This window comes from Parambassis ranga, chromosome 17 (genome assembly GCF_900634625.1).
Source record: "Parambassis ranga chromosome 17, fParRan2.1, whole genome shotgun sequence".
NCBI lineage: Eukaryota > Metazoa > Chordata > Actinopteri > Ambassidae > Parambassis > Parambassis ranga.
The window spans coordinates 10,866,560-10,886,137 of record NC_041037.1 but is presented as its reverse complement, the minus strand read 5'-3'; the positions used below and the strand labels follow the sequence as shown (position 1 = coordinate 10,886,137).

Genomic DNA, 19,578 nt, shown 5'->3' with positions numbered 1-19,578 from the left:
AAATTCAATGTTTTTTTTAATGCAGGGAGCAGAAATTAGCTCATTAAAAAACTTCCAAAATAAAGTCTGCAAATTCTGACATTAGGAAGTGAGGTATACTATTATAAACTATTAGCACCGGATTTAGTTTGGTGGTTTATGTGGTAGACCTATGCAGTATGTGTGCTGTAAAGTTGGGTAATCAATTCAATCTTTCTTCATTCTAAGGTAATAGAACCACAAGAATTCACATTTACATGTCATGATAGAAAATTAATTATTTATGATATATTATTATGAATACTATTCTAAATTTCTGTCCTACAAGTCTTCTTTAAATTTGTATATTAAAGTTACTTGAGTCTTGAAGAATGTAACTAATCTAAATAAATCTAAATACTGTTTAGTGTGCAGAGACCCATTTAAGTGTTACAAGGCAACATTCAAAGTAGGTCTGCTGAGATGTTTTGCTTTGAATTATGCATAACAAACAAAGATTCACTGCACCACTTGGCCCAAAGAACGTCATAAAAAGCATTAGCGCTGATAAATTAGCTGTTCTTTTATTTACAAGGCAGACTACACATACAACACAGTTACAGGCTGCTTCAGGCCAGCCTCACGGCAGTTCTCAACACACACCATCACAACAAAAAGCTCCTGAGATCAAAGTAAAATTAATGACACATGTCAAGAACACGCTCAAGGTTTACACTCACATATACAAAAATAAAATTACATGGACTGAACATAACTGGCAGAGATGACAAAGAGTTCCCCTAAAAGTACAAGTTGCCCTCAGACCTCTGAATCTACAATCAGTCCAAATCAGAGAAGTGCGGTCTGCTTGTACAGCTGACCTCAAAACAGATCTGATCAGTCGAATGCACCATCGAGATTTATATTCCTGGTTTGCACGCCAATGCAGAAATAAAGTGTAACACTACAGTGAACAATATGTACACTGTCTGTAATACTACTGGGGCTAATACTCTGTTAATTACTTTTAGTATCTGGATATTTAAAGGACACTGATAGTTACCTAAAGGACATCAAATCCTAAAGATTCTGACATATTCATTTAGATTATGAAGTAAATACAGCTCAGATTTTATATTTGTCTGTATATTCAACAGGGAAAATGTCTAGATTTCTACAGTTTGTGGGGCTTCCTGTGTTTTCTGTCTGAGTAGGACCATCAGGAGGAGGAGGAGGAGGAGGCGAAGGGTTTGCTCTGGGGTAGCACTTTACAGGACACTCTGATAGAAATCCACTGTATAGAACACAAAACCTATGAAGTTCAGTCATGCAGGATATCGATCAAGTTCTATACATTACACTTCTATCTAACAGGCCCCAAACAGTAATAACTAGTACAATATAAACCAGTCAGTCTGGTGGCTGAGACACAGCGACAAGAGAGCAAGAAACTGTCCAGGAAGAAGAGGTGTTTTGCAGCACAGTATAAGTCTTTGATTCATAATAGTCCATAATAGTGCTAAAGCCACTTACAGATGTGAAATGCTACTGAAAGTCCAGCTGAGTTGTTTTATCCTGGTACTGTGTGTGTGTGTGCGTGTGGAACATCACAGAGAAGGCGACGGTGGTGGAACATGTGGAGCTCATGTCCGCCGGGGCTCCAGCCTATAGGAGAGCTGAGTCAGCGCCCTCTGGTTGTCAACCACACAGAGCTTCCTAACGTAACCCCGCACCTCCGCCTGATTCTTGTTGGGCTGACATATGTCGGGATCTGACACAAAAGAGGGATGAGACACATGAGAACTGTGACTAACACGAGCAGATGAACGTGATAAAACTGTGTTGATGAATAATATGCAGACTCACTGAAGGGCTGGCTTCTACAGTGCCTCACTTGTCGAATAGTGTTTGCTATAATACGCTGGTGGAACAAGGATAACATTGTTTTAAATATGTAAACATTACTGAACACCACTAACGTAAAAGACAAGACATATTGCAAAGAAACTCACCATTTTTTCAAAATTGACCATATTGTCAATGAATGTCTTGTTGCCCTCGTGCGTAAATGTCATATCTGTAAAACAACATCAACATAAATTAATGCTAGCAATGATCTTCAAATAACTAAATACTAAATCATACAGTGGTTGATGTATTCTGGCTTTGCATCCCACCTTTGAGAAGGAGTGGCATGAAGGGGATGATTGGCGCTTCTAGCTTGGTGACAGTGAGTCTGTAGGAGCGATGGTTTCTTGATGGATCCTGACACACAAATTAATAGCGTCAATCAATAGCTACAAACACTAGTGCATTCAAAGGACATGCTATCATTGCACCAAAATGTGTGCCACTATGTCCATGCTCTGCCATTGCACCTTCTTTGACAGTGGCTTAAAATAGCATTAAGAATTTACAAAATGACAAACATCAAGTGTTAATCTGGGCAAATGCCATCACACACTACAGTGTCAGTACTACTGAATACAAATAAAAGTGTGTTTCTTAGGAACTGCTTAATGAAACTCACCATCATGCTTTCAAACTCAGCGTAGAACTTCTTGAACTTGGTGGGGAGTTTCTGCCAGTAAAAACAGATACGATCTCAGTAATAATTAGTATCTATACAACAGCAGAGTTCACATTCAGTGCTTTACCTCCCACGTCTGGCTCAGTCTGCTGACAGCGGGGTTGCTCATCCCCATGATGATGGCAAAGAATGAATTCAGGTTTTTAAACTCTCGACAGCTGCAGAAAATGCATGCAAGCATGAAGCAGAGTGAAAACCATGCAAAGACCTCTTGTGTGTCAGATTTTCTGGCTGCTCCTACTCACTGTGCTGCTATCTTGATGAACTTCTTGAGAAGCTGGACTCTCTTGCTGAGCTGACTGCAGAGGCAGACCTCGGTGACCACCCACAGCTGGACCTGGTTGAACCTCCTCAGAAACAAGTCCAGATTAGCCGTGGTTCGTCTAAAGCTCTGGCGACCAAACGTGTGGTAGAGCAGCTCGTGCTGTGTGAGAGGCAAAGAGTCAAAAGGTTGCATCTCTACACTCTGATTATTATTATTAACTGATTACAGCACTGTGCATGAGAGAAATTACCTCATGTACACAGCTGAAGAGCTCCCAGTCAAACATGGTCATTTGATAGGCCAGGTCCTTGGAGCTCATCAGCTCAAATGTTGACATGGAGCCTGCAGAAGGGCCTTCCTGGTCTGGAAGAGTAGTCTGATGCAAACACATTAGTATTAATTTAAGGGACACAGAGTCAGAGCACAGGACCAAACATGTTTAAAAATTACTTTAGAATGTATCATAGGATACTAACTATGCATGAGTTTAACCCAATTTAATAAGCACACATGAGTAGCCTTAGTCTCTTACCAGACCGTTGAGCTGCTCTCGAGGACAGGCAAACAATCTCCCATTAATGTTCAATGTGGAAAATACTGAAACATCGTTAAGCTTCAAGAGTTGTTTTTCTGCAATGACCATGAAGACAGTACAGCTTTCATCAACACCTAAATATACACAATCACTATGACACTTTATTAAAGAGAGGATACACACAATGCAACTATGTAAAGTCATTCTGTGTTCTTACCACCACCAGAGCTGAGGTGGACCAACAAGTGTTCGTCAGTGGTGCCGAGTTTGTCGGTCACAGCACTGATCACCTCTCTTCCTGTTGCGGCCACAGGAATCCTGATTGTGGTGTAAGTGTGGTCACTGCAGTACACCTTCAGAAGGACTGCACATACACAAAAAGATCATATGATGTGTCATAAACAGTGATGAACTTTTGCGTTTGGTGGTTACATATTGTTTTTTATGGAATTACACATCAGGCTAATCTGTACATGTGATTTTCCAGTGTATAAACATCTTTTGCTGCCATGTTGACAGACCCAGAGGATTCAGGAAATATCTAAAATAATAAGGAAATTCACCTTCATAACACATTTCATGGCTGACAGTTGTACTTGCTCCTCATGGTGTAGTGTAGTAGCGTAAACAAAAATAAAAAAATTCACACACTTCAACTTACTGTCATCTTGATTTCTAATTGGCTGTTTCTTCTGCAGTCTTTCCTCTCCGTTGCTGAACTGTCTTATCAAGGTCTTCTGTTAATGTTATAAAAACATCATCACTATGGTGCAGCCAGCATGTAAAATGCACTGTGACATTAAAAAAAGCATCATCTGAGCATACCTTTTTTGTAGATTTGGCCTCTTCTGAGCTACAAAATGTAAAAAAACAAATGATACAGTGAATGTGGCTGCTCCACAGAATCACCACAATAGAAGGTTAACATGTAAAAAATGATTATCGTACTGTAATTTGACAACTTTCTCCAGGTCAGGAACCAAGTCTTTTAAAGCCCTGAGTGTCCGAGAGTCATTTGATACACTTCCATACAGCTCCTAAAGGCAGAGACACAGAGGAAGAACCACTCAGAGACCGCACAGAGGATTCATGTGTAATTCACTGCATTGACTTGCTCACCTCCATGAAAGAGATCGCAGCCGGCTCCTCCTGGAGCAGGTATGAGTGTGTGTTGGCCCAGCGCAGAGCCAGAATGAGGACCCTCCTCTTACTGTTGAGTGTGTACTCCAACCTCTCCTGTTCAGAGCCAGGTGGAGATGCAGCATGGTAGGTGAGCACGAGGTTAAAGGTCAATTCAAAGAGAGATGGCTATGGTTAGAACTCAGACAGACATGTCCTTAGCTAGCAGTCACACCAGCTAAATCCTCACTTTTAAACAGTCTTTGGTGAAATGTTGGTGAGATGTGTCACTGCATGTGAAGAGCTAAAGGTATCAAATTGTTTTCTGTTTTTTAGTATCTTTTTTCAGCCTGCTGAAGTTTAAATGCAGACAGCTTTCACATGATTCAGAGCTGAGCTGTGCCAAGCAAGTTTACTGCTACACTGCTACACTCGCACTACAACGGCTGAGATGACAAGAAAAGGCCTGTGCATGTGGGATTACAACTTGTTACTAAGGTGTGAAGGTGACATGGAGCAGTTTATTAGTGCTGCAGGGTCAACTGCTGCTTCAGCGCTTCCATAAGCACAACTGAGAGGATTCACAATCCAAGATGCTGTCAGTAAACAATGGAGTGAGCTGAGTTTATTAAACTGACAATGGGCCTGTCTAAAACATGCACCCAAAACAGAGGAAAATACCACGTAGCAAAGCAGGGCACAAAGGTAGAAAGGATATTGTGCCATAAGCAGAGGGCACAGCTGGCTGTTGGGCATGAAGACACAGTGCATGAGGACAAAATCATCCACAGCTGGGTCTAACAGATGAGAGATAAAACACACAGCAAGAGGAGGGAGTCATTAGAGAGTAGGAAATAATCTCCTATCCAATCTGATTGATTTCAACTGGCCTCCTCATTCAGCGCTGCGCTGTATTTTCTACCTGGTTCACTGTGATGTACGTCCATTCTCATCGTCTCCAGAAAGTGCTCAAGAATCTTCTCGGGTGTTCCTGATATCACAGTGTATCTGCGACAGAAGCATTAGAAAAACACACACATACGTGGCTGAGCCAAAGAGAGAGAGAGGTACTCTGTACATGTTTTATGTGTGTGTGTTTTTTTTTTGTAGTTATGTAAAAACAAGCACACACGCATACTTGATGCTTCCTAATGTGGAGGCTCGAGGACTCTTTTCTAACACCAGCACAGCTTGCTCATGCTCTTTCAAACGCACCGTGTTGGCTTCCACATCCTAGAAATACAGAAAAACACACTCGGTAATATTATTCTACATTTAAAATGCAATACCCCTCCTGTGTCAGAAGAGGGAGACAAACGTCACAGTAAGGCTTCATCAAGTAATAACAGTATTTTTAGGTGTGAACATGCTTCCATCACATGCACGCCCACCCTGAGTATCCTGTTGAAATCTTCCTTATCCACACGAAGGAAGTGGCAGTTGTCCTCTCTCAGGACAATGGAGGCAGCTCGAGGTGAATCTGTAACCAGGGCCAACTTCCCAAAGTCATCACCCTCATGAAGTGTACACACCACACCCTGCGACACATACACACACACATACAAATGCTCATGTAAACAAACATTCACCAAGATATAAACAACCTCAGACACAAAGGCCCTGAGGAGAAATATCAGACAGGAGCAAGTACACTCAGGAACAGGATGAATCATGTGTGCATGCAGTGTGCCTTGTGTGGTGCGAATTTGTGTATGCGTACAATCCCTTGAGCCAGTTAATCATCATAGTCTGAGTCATGGTGAGCTGAGCAGAGTTTGCCAAACTCCAATGCTGGTGTTACCAAGCCCCACAGGGCGCTCGCACTGCCGGCCTGCTCCATACATGCAAGATGAGCTACACATTAAATCTATTACATACAGATGAAATATCATCAAATGAGGCAGAAGGACAAAACAAAGCTCAAGTGTCAAACAAAGAAACAGACGCATGAGGCGGGGTGAATGCATTTAACCACAGCCACACACCTTGCCATAGATAACCACATTAACAGAGCCCTTCTGGATAATGTACCATGATGTTCCCTCCTCTCCCTGGTTGAACACTAGAAAATAAAGAAAACACAGTACATGACACAGTATAATACCAAATCCTGCCTGAAGGGGTGACAAATGTCAAGCACAACTGTGCACCAACTTAAAGAAAAGAAAAAGCTATAAGGAGGCGTTGGGAGAGAGCTATCGGACAAAGGTAATACTCACACACAGTTCCAGCTTTAGCGTGTGACTCAAAGATCACAACACTTGCCAGTTCCCTCTTCACCTGCAGTGAAAAATATAACTCCGGTCATGTTTGGTTTAAAGCTGCACCACAGAAAAATATGACAAAATGCTTAAATCAATGTCGCCTCTTGAAGATGCGTCCATGTCGTTATGTCGTATGTATTATGAACTTTAGATGTCCTTTAGGTGCATGCTGTGTTTACAGCTTTTTATTGTAATACCATTAACCTTTAGCATATTGCATTCTCTAAACCAAATGACATCATATGGCACTTCAGTTTATATTTATAAACTTTAAATAATTATGGATTTAAAACTTAGTTGGAACAGAAAGGTTTCTTGGTACTGTGCCTTTAAAAGAGAAGTGGACCAGCTGACTCACAGTGTTGGAGAGGTGAGTTAAGGCCTTGATGTGAAGCAGCTCATCATAGATGATCTCTAGGTCATCGCCTGTCCTCTGACCAGGCCTGCAAGCGCACAGAGGTTAGTCACACTAAGCTCACTGTGAACATTTCATACACTTCACCTCTTATCCCACATTAGTAAAATTAATAGTGACACATCCTCAAGTGTAGATAACACTAACAATACTAATAAGTGCAAAAAACCTGAGAAGAGTTAGTGATTAAATCTGATTCAGTACATCCTAAGCTAACCAAGGCCTATGATTTGTACAACCACTACAATCCATGTCTACTAATAGAGCCTCCTAAATCCTCTCTCTTTTAATCAAAGTCCTATTTTGTCAAAGTATTAGTGATATTTTTATTAAATGTCTGGATAACTAAAAGAAACTGTTCTGAATGGTCATTGATTATTACTGACGATTTCCTGAGGATCATGCGCAGCAGTGCGTCAGGGCCGATCTGAGCAAGAAAGAGGATGGTCTCTGGCAGCTCCTCCTCGCTCTCCCTTTTCTCTTCCTCGCTAGGTAAAGGTGTGTCCTCCTCCTCATCATCCAGAAAACGGTAAAACAGGTACTTGTCCTGAAAGCCCAGCTCCTGGTCCACTGACGAGCAGATGAGCACACACAGTAAAAAACTAAAACAACATTAAACACACACACTGTGCGTTCCTGTGGATGTTTGTTTTTATCTCACAACATCATGTCAGACATTTTCTTTGAAGTGAATAAGATTAAATCTATATTTTATGTTCATGCTTTCAAAATTCTAATTAATTTCTACTCTGCTATTCATACAGGCGCTCTCACTGTGATTGATGTTCAGATTCAAAACCCAGTTAAACAGAGACATTTGGCTTTGAGTCCAAACTAATTAGCAATTCATAGTTTCAATAGCACTTGATTTTAATGTATACATTTAACAATAAAGTAATTGAACTGTACTGTGAATACATTCGTTCCCAATGGTTCTGCAACAGAAATTAGGGAATTGGTCACTGTATGTTGTGATAAATGGCATTAAACAGCACACACTATGATGAGATACCATGTTGTGATTACCATGATTGAGCACCCCTTCTTCTAGTAGTGCCTGCCACATCCCAACAGCATGAGAGCGTGTGAGCACGCAGGCACTCTGCAGCACCAGCCAGTCCACCAGCTCTGTGCCTACACAGCACTGCCTGCAATATAAGTCAAATTCAATTTTCCTGGACTATTGGATTCTCATAAATCTGTTCCAACGTACAAAGCTGGAGCTGCAGACGAACCTGTATGTCTTGAGGTGATACTTCCGATCTCGAATCATATGTGGCGCTCTGGATAAGATAGCGTTGCGGAGAACTTTCCCCGCTCTCTGCAGCTTCTCTGAGGGAATCTAAAGAACACAGGGACATCATATTTTTTATTAGAACATTTTGCAATAAATGTGATCATTCTGATGGCTGACCCTAATGTTGTCCGACATGCTGTGAGTCATGTATATGAATATTTACATGAAAATGGACTGCATCAACACACACTGACATTCACACAGACACATCCTTTACACACCACACCTGCATCTTACACAGAGAGGAAAAGGACAGATGTGTATATGCACACAGCTGCTACTGAAAACAACAAAGGAAGGCATGTTAATTGGGCAGATGGGATCTTTCTTCTATGTGCATGCATTAGCTGACATTAGCATAACTACAGAGCATCACAGCTGTGAGTCATCGCTGGTCTGAGCTCAGAAAACACACGCAACTCCAAAATCCTTACTGCCATTCTGGCTCATTCACAGACATGAAAATATGCACAACAACATAAACAGCTCAGTTTTATGACACTGTGGAGAAGTCTACTATGTGTACGCTGTATTCTTATGCTTCTTCTTATAAACAATATCAGTACCTTTAAATTTTTTATTTTAGTCAAAGCATTGTTTCATCAATATTTAAAAAGTTGATTTTTTTGATCCCTAAAGAACATAATAATGTTGAAAAGACACACTTTTCAGTCTAAGCAGTATTCTGAAGGAAGTGTTTACCTTGTGAGTTTTGTTTGCAGAGTCTGAGTTCATGTTGTCTTTATCTGTGAGTCCTGTGGGGGGAAAAAACATTGTCAAGGCTGGAGGATGCAGATCCTTCTCATTGCCAAAACTAAGAAAATACATACCAGGTAGCTTATAAGCCCGAATATTAAAGCATGTACCAGACATGTGAGATGGTCATGAAGAAATAACGTGTTACATCAGAGAAGCGGAAGCATTTTTAATATTAGAAATACGATTTTATCCTTTTCCAAAATGAAATAATCTGGTGAAATGAAATCTTCTTCGTTTGAGTATTTATGCCGAACAAATGAGTTCTTCTATCTTTTACATGTTGCAAGATTCAGTTTCTGACTTCTGCAGCACATAGACTGTATAAAATTGTGGATGTACTTGTTTCTGATTCTAGGGGGCAATTTTACTGGTTCCAAAATAAAATTAGTATTTCAGTAAAAATAATACATTATTTTTTCTTTTTAGGTGATTTATCACCTCAATAAACATCTAAGCATTGGGTTCTATTAGTGAGATCTGGATCCTTTAGGGTGTCACTATAATTTTATTGTCTCCTTGGTGTCCCAATAAATCTCCAAACATGGTCACTTCTGGCTCCAAGAAAACAAAGATAGTGGAAGCCATGTTTCCAAACCTGAGCATGCAATGGGTGGATGTCACATTGGCAACATTCACTCCTTTTACATAGTCTATTCTGCTGCACAATCCCACATTACAATTGATGCTGTTTTTGTGCAACTTAACAGTATGTATCTTCTGTACTCACTGTCATTGTTGGATCCACTCTCCATTGCTCCATAGGGAGGGGCCAAGAGTCCAGCCAAGCTCTGACGATACTTCTACAAGGAGATAACCAGTCAGCCACATCAATCATTTACACATTTGCCATCAGGATGTAACATTGGTAAAGCATTAAACATCAAAACCTTTACAGTTCTATCTCTCTCTCACTCTCTCTGAGGCCCACAGTGTGACACACCGAAGCACAAGTGCCCCTCAACAAAGCCTTTTGTGCAGCCAAGATCATTTACATGCAAAACAACTAACATTATATAATACACACACAGGAACAGCATTCAGGCTAAAGCTGCTAAATGTGTACAGATGTTTCAACTGCATCTGTTTTAACTGTGCATTTTTATCGCAACAACACACACACACACACACAAAGTCTTCAATACACACACATCAAGTCATTTTAAGCCTGAAAGTGTCACTGCTCTTCTGCAAGGTCATTATCAAGCAACCCATGGCTTCTGAGGACTGCCAGGAACACACACACTCTGACGAAGAGAGAGCGAAACAGAGAGAGCATCTGTTTGACCTAAAGACACAACGCTCCCCTATCCCTGCTCTTCCTGTACACACACAACAACACACACACACTCATTCACAACCAGGAAGATATATAAGCTGATCAAACTACATTCTTGTTTAAAACACAAACAGTACAAATGCATTCCAGGCAGTGTCAGTTTCATTTTGTGTTAGAACAACAAATATAAATATGAGCAAATGTTGCAGTGAAATAATGTGTAGCCCACAAGCACACACACTACATGGTGACAGTCGAGGAGTCAGACTCACCTGAAGAGACACACTCAGCTGCCTAAAGCTGGAGGGACTGAAACCCCAGAGAGCTGCCCTCTGCTCCTTTACAACTCACACACACGCCACCGGATAGCATCCTGCTCAAAACAAGCTGCTCTCCTCCTTTCTTTCTCCCTCTCTCTCTCTCTCTTCCTCCCTGCCGGCACACACAGTCACCCCAGTGTCTGTCTCAGTCTCTCACTCACCCTCTCTCACTGCGATCAAGCCAAGAACCCAATCACTTTCTCTCACAGGTTACCACGGTGATGTGAGTCTCTGTTTTACTGAGCTACTCTAGTGGAGGAATAGGTGGGGGTGAGAAAGCAAAAGAGGAGGAGTAGTGTTGTGAGGATGGACAAGGGCAGGAGGAAAGGAAGAGAGAAACAGGAAGTGGGTTTGAGGTGAAAAAGGATGGAGGAAAAAAAGTAACAAAAAGGCTCTAGAATACCAGGCAACCAACTAATCATGAGTTGTAACAGTTAAACACACACTCTAAGTTTAGTTAGACAACAAGCTGTTTTACATTCACACTGTTTATTCATCTCACTTGCACCAGAATTATGGAGCAGCACGCTTTTTCTTTCATCCTTTCATCAAACACATGACTGCATTCATCCTTTAGCTTTTTAGTCCTCGCCACACACAAGCACATGCACACAAATTAGTCCATGCACACACACACACATATAAAACACAAAGATCCTTTTACTATGAGCTGGACAAGATTCAAAAGAGGGAGACCTCAGGCTATGCTTTCTGCTTTATGTTCACCATCCTAAAATAGACAGCGGTGGGGGCACAGAGTGCACTTAGTTGACAAACACGCCACAAGCCCCATAATAAGATAGGACGCACACTTTAATAACCAATTATTGTCTTATCTTGGTCTTAGATGCTCCTGCGGCATAAAATACAGATATCGCATTTCAGTAAATCCACTTTCTATTCAACCAGTGACAACACTGAAGATGTTTCTTTCATAAAGTGCAACAAGAGCAGTAAATAAGCAATAAGAGCAGTAAAGCCAGAAAAATGTAGACATAAGGTAGTAAAATTTCACAACTGTACAACAAATGGAAAAAAATTACCAAAAAAACATGCATACATTTGATTTACAGTGAAACATGCTTCTTTTTTAAAAACATTGATTCATTTAATCTTTTTTAATTATTTGATAATACTTTCTGTCCGCTAACAGTAAAGCTGCAGAGATCCACTGCTATACCGGGACTGCTTCTCTGAGTGGGACCTAGTGAATGAACAGTAAATGGAGGCACTAACGTCAACAAGGAGGCCCACAGAGAAGCTGCTCCTACAATGCCGACTCTCTCAAAAGATGTGCAGGCCTGAGCCATGTTAACATCCGTTCTACAGTATCCATTTGCAGCATCTGATACGAATATATATACATATATGAGTCATTTTGTCATCTAATAGTACAGCTGAAGTTACATCTGCTTATATCAAACCGGAATATAATTAACCTTTTGTAAAGCCTTATGAATATGATCATTTCATGTCAAGCACAAAAGTCAATTTGAATGTTTTGTCTGTGAGTATATAAACTAACCTGCACTGTAAAATAAGACTGGGTTATAATCGTATTTCTAAAGTATTCTTCTGTCAGGTTAACCCTCACATATGTTTAGATAGATGTAGTAATCTATAATTAGCATAAGGTTCTAAAAACATTCAACAATATGATCACTCAAATGCTAAATATCCATTTAAAAATGTCCAAATCAGATTAGACCAATTAGACCATTAGAACAATAATTCACCCCAGCATGTTATATAATGTTATATATATGTTGTAGCATGTTATATAACCTCCTTTTTATCATTCTAACCCCATGCACATCTCAAATCAAAATACAGATGCACTATGTATCTGAGTCAAACACTAGAATGTAATGTAGATATTCCTGCCTCCTGCACTAATCATCACACGTGTGTAGCACTTGGTCTATTGGTTTGGTGCATTGTCTTCTGTTCTGTAAATGCTGCACTGAGCCCCAGAGAACAACAGACAACACAATAATTACACAAGCATGAAGTGTATAAACACACACTGCACTCTCTCCCTCTCTCTGTACATATCACCTGAGGTGTGTATCTAATGGTGGGAAAAAAGCATTATAATGGTGGACAGCCCTCTTGTGGTTAAAAGCACAACTACAATAGAAATTGTCTAAAAATTGCAGTCTCCAAAAAGGAGCTTTTTCCACAACATGCCAAGTCATGAAGATCCAGCTCATACTCACACTTTGTATGTAACTTTTGTTTGAAAATCTCACCTCCCAGAGGCTCTTGAACTCCCTTTGTTCAATTCGGAGCAGCTCGCTGGTCTCTCTGCTGACGATGGTGGCATGGCGAGGAGTGTTATCCAGGATGGACTCCCCAAAGGCTGTCCCAATCCCCAGTGAACAGATAGTGACTGCATCCTGCACACAGACATGACAAAATTGTTGAAATTGCTGCATGAGTGAGGGTCAGGTATAATAAATCACTACCCATTGACTATAGAGCCATAGGCAATATGTCTGACGGCTTCTTTTTGAACTTGGACAGACATGAAGCACAGACAGCTTAATATGTGGTGATCAATGCAAATAAATGCAAATAGGAGGAGTCTCCTGTAAAAGAAACATCTCTAGGTGCTGGATATAATTGGACAAGCTAGAGGCGATCAAACGCACAGTCGCACAGACACTTACACACACACACAGATTTAGACAAATATTCTGCATGCTGTGGTAACCTTTTCAACTGTCCAAACTGACATTTCAAATATAGCCACAGAAACTAGGCCACCAATGGCACTTTAGGGCTACATAGTACATGAAAAGGATGTTTCACAATGGAGGAGCTTCTTATCTCCGTCTTTCACTGGGAACATCCTCTCCCTCATGCCATTCTTCTCCTCTATATGTAGAGTATAACCCCTTTTCCACGCTCTCTCATAAAGGGCATAAAGTGTAGGAGAAAGCAGTATTCTCAGTGGACTTGTTTTCTGTGCTCTGGCAGCTTTGCTCTGCCATATTTAAGCAGTGAGACACAGGCTAATGTACTGGAACAGTGTTAGCATTGAAGGCAGCTATACAACAGCACTAATATAAAATGAGGAGCACTTGTAGAACAGCCTGCATCTTGACACAAGAAATTAGCACAAGAGGGAAGAGAAAAACATCAACCATTCAAAATAATGCATCGCCACAAAAATAGAAAGGAAGGGACACACACAAGCACACAGGAAACTACTCATCTTAATATGTACATAGCTACAATCTGACTTGAGGTTGTTTATATGATCTTACCAGGTGGTTGGCTGTTTCTGACACTTTCACATCCAGGGATCCAGAAAGCACAGCATACCAGCTAGTGCCTATGTCTCCCTGTCGAAACACTGTGCACAGAAACATACGGTATTAGCATTATACTTAGCATTATACAGTGTGATGTTTCCCCAGATTCACAACTACTTAAAGATTTACTAACAAATTGATTTGCAATAATCCCTTTGAAAAAATAAATCTGCCTGAAAAAAAAACAAAATTGTAAAATTGCAGCATTGACATCTGCCATCCTTCAAATTGCGTATATACCGATCTATATTTTTTCAGTTTTACTGGAGTACAAATACACAAAATCCCCATTTGAAAGGTCACAATAACTTTGACCTTTGACCACCAAATTCTAAGGTGGGCATTACATTTTCTGCCTCTGCGGCTTATACAAGGATCTGTCACAGGTTGTGTAATCTCCACGTCATCATCGGCGTGTATACACAAGGCTCTTTGTGGGTGTCCGCTTCCCAAACACATTGTGACTTTTAGCTATGAGGGAGCAAACAATCAGCGGCTAAATTTGAAGAGAGGCTGTGTTAAGTGGTTTGTTGTTTCCTACACTCTTGTCTGCACAGTGTTGTTAAAATAATATATAGACAACTAAATGTGCAAGGAAGTTGGAGGTCCTCTGAGTGTATAATCACTGTGGGTGCTGAGCTATGTCACATGTAGCAATATATTAATACAAAATAGTACATAGCATTATTAACCCCAATTAAACAGTTCAATCTTGAGTCTCAAATTAACTGTCGATAAAGCAATAATCAACTGACAGCAACATATACAGCATATATTTCCCTACATAAAGCAACAATAACATTCTTTTATAATCTGACAGCATTTGCGTGCATGTGTGTGTGTTCGTACGTGTAATGCCTTTCTCCAAGCATTCATAAAAGGCACAGGCACAGATCTGCAGTAAGAGAGGAGTTGGAAACCTCTGGAAAGCCTTGACCTCTCTTAGTCTGGTCAGAATGATGTCCACATCCTCTCCAGAGCGCTCCGAAGGCCTGTGCAGAGAAGAGACACCATTTAACACAACATTAGGTCTTAAAGAAGTGTAAAAGTAGTTAGGCGGGAAAAGATTTACTGCATGATGTCAGTTGTTGATTGTGATTGATTATCTGTCTTTTAATTGGCCATTTCAGGCTGAATATTGGGAAATCCATCAAAATACTACAGTATGCTCTGATTAGCAGTAATGTTAAATAGCAACAATTAGCAGTTAATGAGCTAAAACATAACAAATATATGGTGTTGTCCTTTAAAAAGGCAGCTTTACTAATGTTATCTATACATGTGTGTGTGTGTGAATGTGCTGGCTTCCTGGTATCTCAGTGATAACAGTGGAGAGCACGATTTCTCTCTGCTCAGACCCCCCACAGGGTGTTGATGCAAGAGCTCATTTGTACTACTGCGATTTTCTAATACGCTTAAATCTGAGTGCATGCACGTGCACACACACACACACAGTAAGTCAGTGTTGGACATCTACTGGATTGCACACGACACAAGAACACACACAAGTTTGATCTGAGAGCTTAAACATTCTGCTCCGCGAGGTGGTGGTGAAAAACTACAGAGCCAAAACGTCTGAGAGTAACACACACATCACAGTTAGCCCCATTCATTCACTTGTTTTCTCTTTGCTAGTGAGTCATTCTCGCACGTGTGTGTGTGTGTATGTGTTCATACAGAATAGCTAATGCACTGTGGGCTCCTTCCTTCACAGATGAGAGGCTGTCTATCTCCTCTACACATCCCTTGCTTCCAGCTTTCTCTTCCCTTTCTCTGCCTCCTCTAAACATTTCTCTAATCTCTCCATCTATTTGTCTCTCCAAAGACCTGACCGTTTCTCTAAGCTAATGATAGGCAAGATGGAACAATGTAAAGTACTCTGTTCTTCTTTGAGCAATCCATTTTCTCCTCCTTACGACCAACACTAGAAATCCCTCCATCCATTAAATTCCACCACTCACATACTACCCACGTCTTATTATCGCTTTATTTCTGCTATGCCAGCTCAAAGGTAGCAATGAGTCCCTTTTATTCACATACAGTAAAAAACACATATTTGTGTCCCTGAATTGTCACATACCAGATTATAGGGCTGCAGAGGATAGTCCCACAACATCTGCCATGAACTTAAAGTGATTACTGATGTGTCTTTTCTTTGTCTCACTATCTTTTTTCTCCTTTCTTTGCCTCTGACTCATCCTCCATCATCCACCTACTGCCTACGTACTGGCCCCTGGTGCTCCGACAGCAAGTCATATCCCAGTGTAGGCTGGGTTAATGGTTGAGACAGGTGGACTCCCACTCACTACAATAGGTAGAGACAGGGAGGTTAACTCTGCAAGGTTAAATCGGTAATGCGAGCATCACCCTTCACCTATTCGTCTGCAGCGAATCTGTTAAGATCAGTCACTTATAATCCCCTGGTTAAAACCTCCCTCTTGGTTTCCCCACAGTCCTGTGTTTGCTCACTCCCTGTCTGTCCACAGGAATCTGCCTCCCCCATCACTGTGAGGTGAATGTGACCTGAGAGTTGTTCACCTTGTATCACTCTCCCTCCATCACTCATCTCTTGACTTCTCTCCTTCCTCAGCCTCCCTCTCTCAGTCTCAGTCAGCAAAGATATCAGCTTTCAACCACAAATTATGGCAAAACACACACACACACACAGTGAGGATTTACAGCTTGACCAGCATGACACACTGAAGAGAAAAATGAGAGACACCAGAAGGTTCTGCAGACTGTTTTAGGGAAACGTCCATCTGGAAAAATTCACTGTTTCTAGACAAATAAATCATAGGTTGTTATGTGGCAGCCAATCAAAATGTCAAATAGCCTCTAAAAAAACTGAAACTCTGAGCTGGCATATTATTACATGACTGTAACAGAGAATCTTGAATCAAAGCTCCTTTGACACCTAACTTCATCACCTCTATAACAACCTGAGATCTTGTTAAAAACGCTGAATATAAAGTGGCGTAAACACAGTTTACAATTTACAAATCTCACTGAAGAGTTGCACATTATCCCTCCAGCTCTTAAAATGCTCAGTCAATGTTCCATCCTTATCCTGCAGGGAAACTAAACTCAACATTTGGACTGGTGCCATGCCTGTGTGAGTGTCAACTGGACTGTCTATGACCCACTTGAGGCAACAGAGGACAAAACAAATCAGATCTTATCTCACATACTTCACAGTCACTGGCAGTAAATGTCTTCAGACAGATATATATTAGAGACAGTTGTATCTTCCTTCACCTTCATCCCCTCCCTACCCCTCACTCTTCACTTCCTCACATCAACAGTTACTATAGATGAAAGCTCCCACACACACACACACAAACACACACACTGATGGATATTGATTGAAAAAGAGGTGGATGGCTTAAGAGCACTTCACAATACAACCCTGACCAGTCCATCTCGTGGGCTGCATTTACTTAAGCAGTGTTGGTAGATGTTTTAGTCCTAATCACCAGACAATTATAAACATTAAACACAATTTCTGACAATTTTGTATGACATTTGAACAGCATTTACCATTGAACAACAAATTATGTGTAACTAAAGTTAAAACTTTGTAATGTTTGTACATGTCTACACAAAGCAAGCGATTAAAAAATTGTTAGCCATGCAGCACACTGCATTTAGATGATGAGTTTTGTCTTATTTCAGGTGAGGAATACAAGATGGTAGCTTCAGGTTGCCAATGGTAACATGAGGATGTGTCACAGAGGTGTGTACAGTGTGTGTGGGTGTGTGCAGGTCATATATGTCATATGATCTACACACTAATTACTGTACGGCTACTCATAAACACAGCATGCTTGCAGTATTAGACCCTTATTGTTAATTGGACGACTGCAGCTTTTGGACTGTTGCTAATAGGCACACAGTGACTTGGCTGGTCAGCTATTCTAATGTGTTCAGTCAGACATGCAGCAATGTGCCATTAATGGAGAAACCTGCATCTGATCTTTGTTTTGAAGGCATTCACTATCAAACACATGCCACAGTTGTATTTTAAAAATGCATTAGCAGGCAGACAGAAACCATGCGTGTCTCATCGGCCATCTATCACAGCCCCATGCAGTGCAGAAACACCCTGTGAACCTCGAAGCCACCAACGCCTTTCTGACGAACAGATACAAGAACAGCATTTCAACAAACAGGAGGGTGTGTATTGTTATGCAGCCTTTACAGTCACTCTCTGACACTTCAATGCGTATGACTATAAGGATATAATACGCTAAAGCCGATGAATATCATTATTAATATAACCATCATTGCTGCACGGTCACACGCTGCACACGCAGTGATCGCCGGCTCCGAATAATCACGTTGACGCGGATGAATGAAAAGAGAAAACACAGTCACTGCTGCGTGAAGATGCGCGGCGTGGCTGTGGATTGTTGCCTGTGTGTAGCATGAATGCGCGTGTTTTTTCGCCCACCTTTTGTCCAGACAGCAGATCCACTCCGCCAACGGAGACGAGTTGAGAGACGTCTGCACAGCGACCATCTTCCCCGGCTGTGTGTGTCGGTGGACGCTGTGATGCTACCGGAGGAGGCTCCCCGGTTGTCGGTGGTGGTCGTTAATGACTGAGAGCTCCCCTCCCCGCCCCTCCGCTCTGAGCTGCCTGACACAACTACAGCGTGCTGCCGCTGCTGCCGCTGCTGCTGCTGCCTTCATCATGGCATGCAGATGACTCCTGTCAGTTTGCCTTAATGAGCTTTTTGATGCAACTGGAAGAAATACAAACAACACGTTAACACAGGGGGAATGATTTTACTGATCATTTAAATTAGTCTTAAAGGTATAATAGTTTCTTTAGGACACATTTTTGACTTCAATATGACCATTTTTGCAATTTTTACAGGAATAACACTACATGTGGTTTAAAAGCATATTTGAGGAATACATGAAAAACACTGATCCACAGTGAGTCTCCATCAGCTTTGTCACCATTACACACTTCTAAATCAAGCCACAGAAGTGAATTTACTTTGGATGCCTGAAAGAAGTCTGCAGATGTTGAACCATGTATGTGAAATTGGTCTGTTTTACTGTATGATGAAGAAAGTGGTCTGTCAGAAACTATCATGATCCTGACAGATTGACATAATCATGTGATCAGACAGTTCACTGCTAGAGCTGGGTATCTCCCAGCAATGTGTCCATGCAGTTACTACAACAAACTCAAAATGACCCTGGTGTCAGCTCACTAAGTTGCATCTGAAGGGAAGCCACTACAGAACACACTGGTCCTACAACACTGATCACTTGAGGCAGCAACACCCACAAGTCCATGATGGCTGCTATCCAGAAAAAAGTACATTCATACTCATTCAAAATCAGTGTCAACTACAGTACCTCTTCCCCACAGTGGGGACGGATTTTAGTGTAGGCCCTTTGACGGTGATGATGTAATGACTGATGTAAGCCAATTGGATAAACTAAGGA

At 41.1% G+C, this 19,578-nt stretch overlaps 1 protein-coding gene across 3 annotated transcripts; it reads right to left on the bottom strand.

The window, feature by feature from the left end:
* Positions 1–597: 597 nt before the first annotated feature.
* Positions 598–18,642, bottom strand: LOC114449419 (rap guanine nucleotide exchange factor 4-like). Of its 3 annotated transcripts, none has more exons than XM_028427069.1 (30): positions 18,569–18,642; positions 14,968–15,110; positions 14,071–14,159; positions 13,051–13,197; positions 9,930–10,002; positions 9,146–9,198; positions 8,382–8,488; positions 8,173–8,294; positions 7,533–7,716; positions 7,090–7,174; positions 6,687–6,747; positions 6,453–6,529; positions 5,859–6,005; positions 5,606–5,700; positions 5,390–5,475; positions 5,186–5,264; positions 4,468–4,618; positions 4,297–4,385; positions 4,174–4,201; positions 4,010–4,085; positions 3,566–3,712; positions 3,346–3,443; positions 3,064–3,189; positions 2,794–2,972; positions 2,616–2,706; positions 2,489–2,539; positions 2,136–2,223; positions 1,971–2,035; positions 1,825–1,879; positions 598–1,729 (listed from the first exon to the last, which is right to left on the bottom strand). In XM_028427069.1, exons 1-30 carry the CDS (start codon positions 18,634–18,636, stop codon positions 1,602–1,604), a joined length of 2,988 nt encoding a protein of 995 aa, XP_028282870.1. In that variant the 5' UTR covers positions 18,637–18,642; the 3' UTR covers positions 598–1,601. The 3 variants fall into 3 exon arrangements, with proteins under 3 accessions (XP_028282870.1, XP_028282867.1, XP_028282868.1); XM_028427066.1 differs by having other exon boundaries at positions 4,010–4,082; positions 18,569–18,636; XM_028427067.1 differs by lacking the exons at positions 13,051–13,197; positions 14,071–14,159; positions 14,968–15,110; positions 18,569–18,642 and adding an exon at positions 10,751–10,824.
* Between the last annotated feature and the right edge of the window lie 936 nt (positions 18,643–19,578).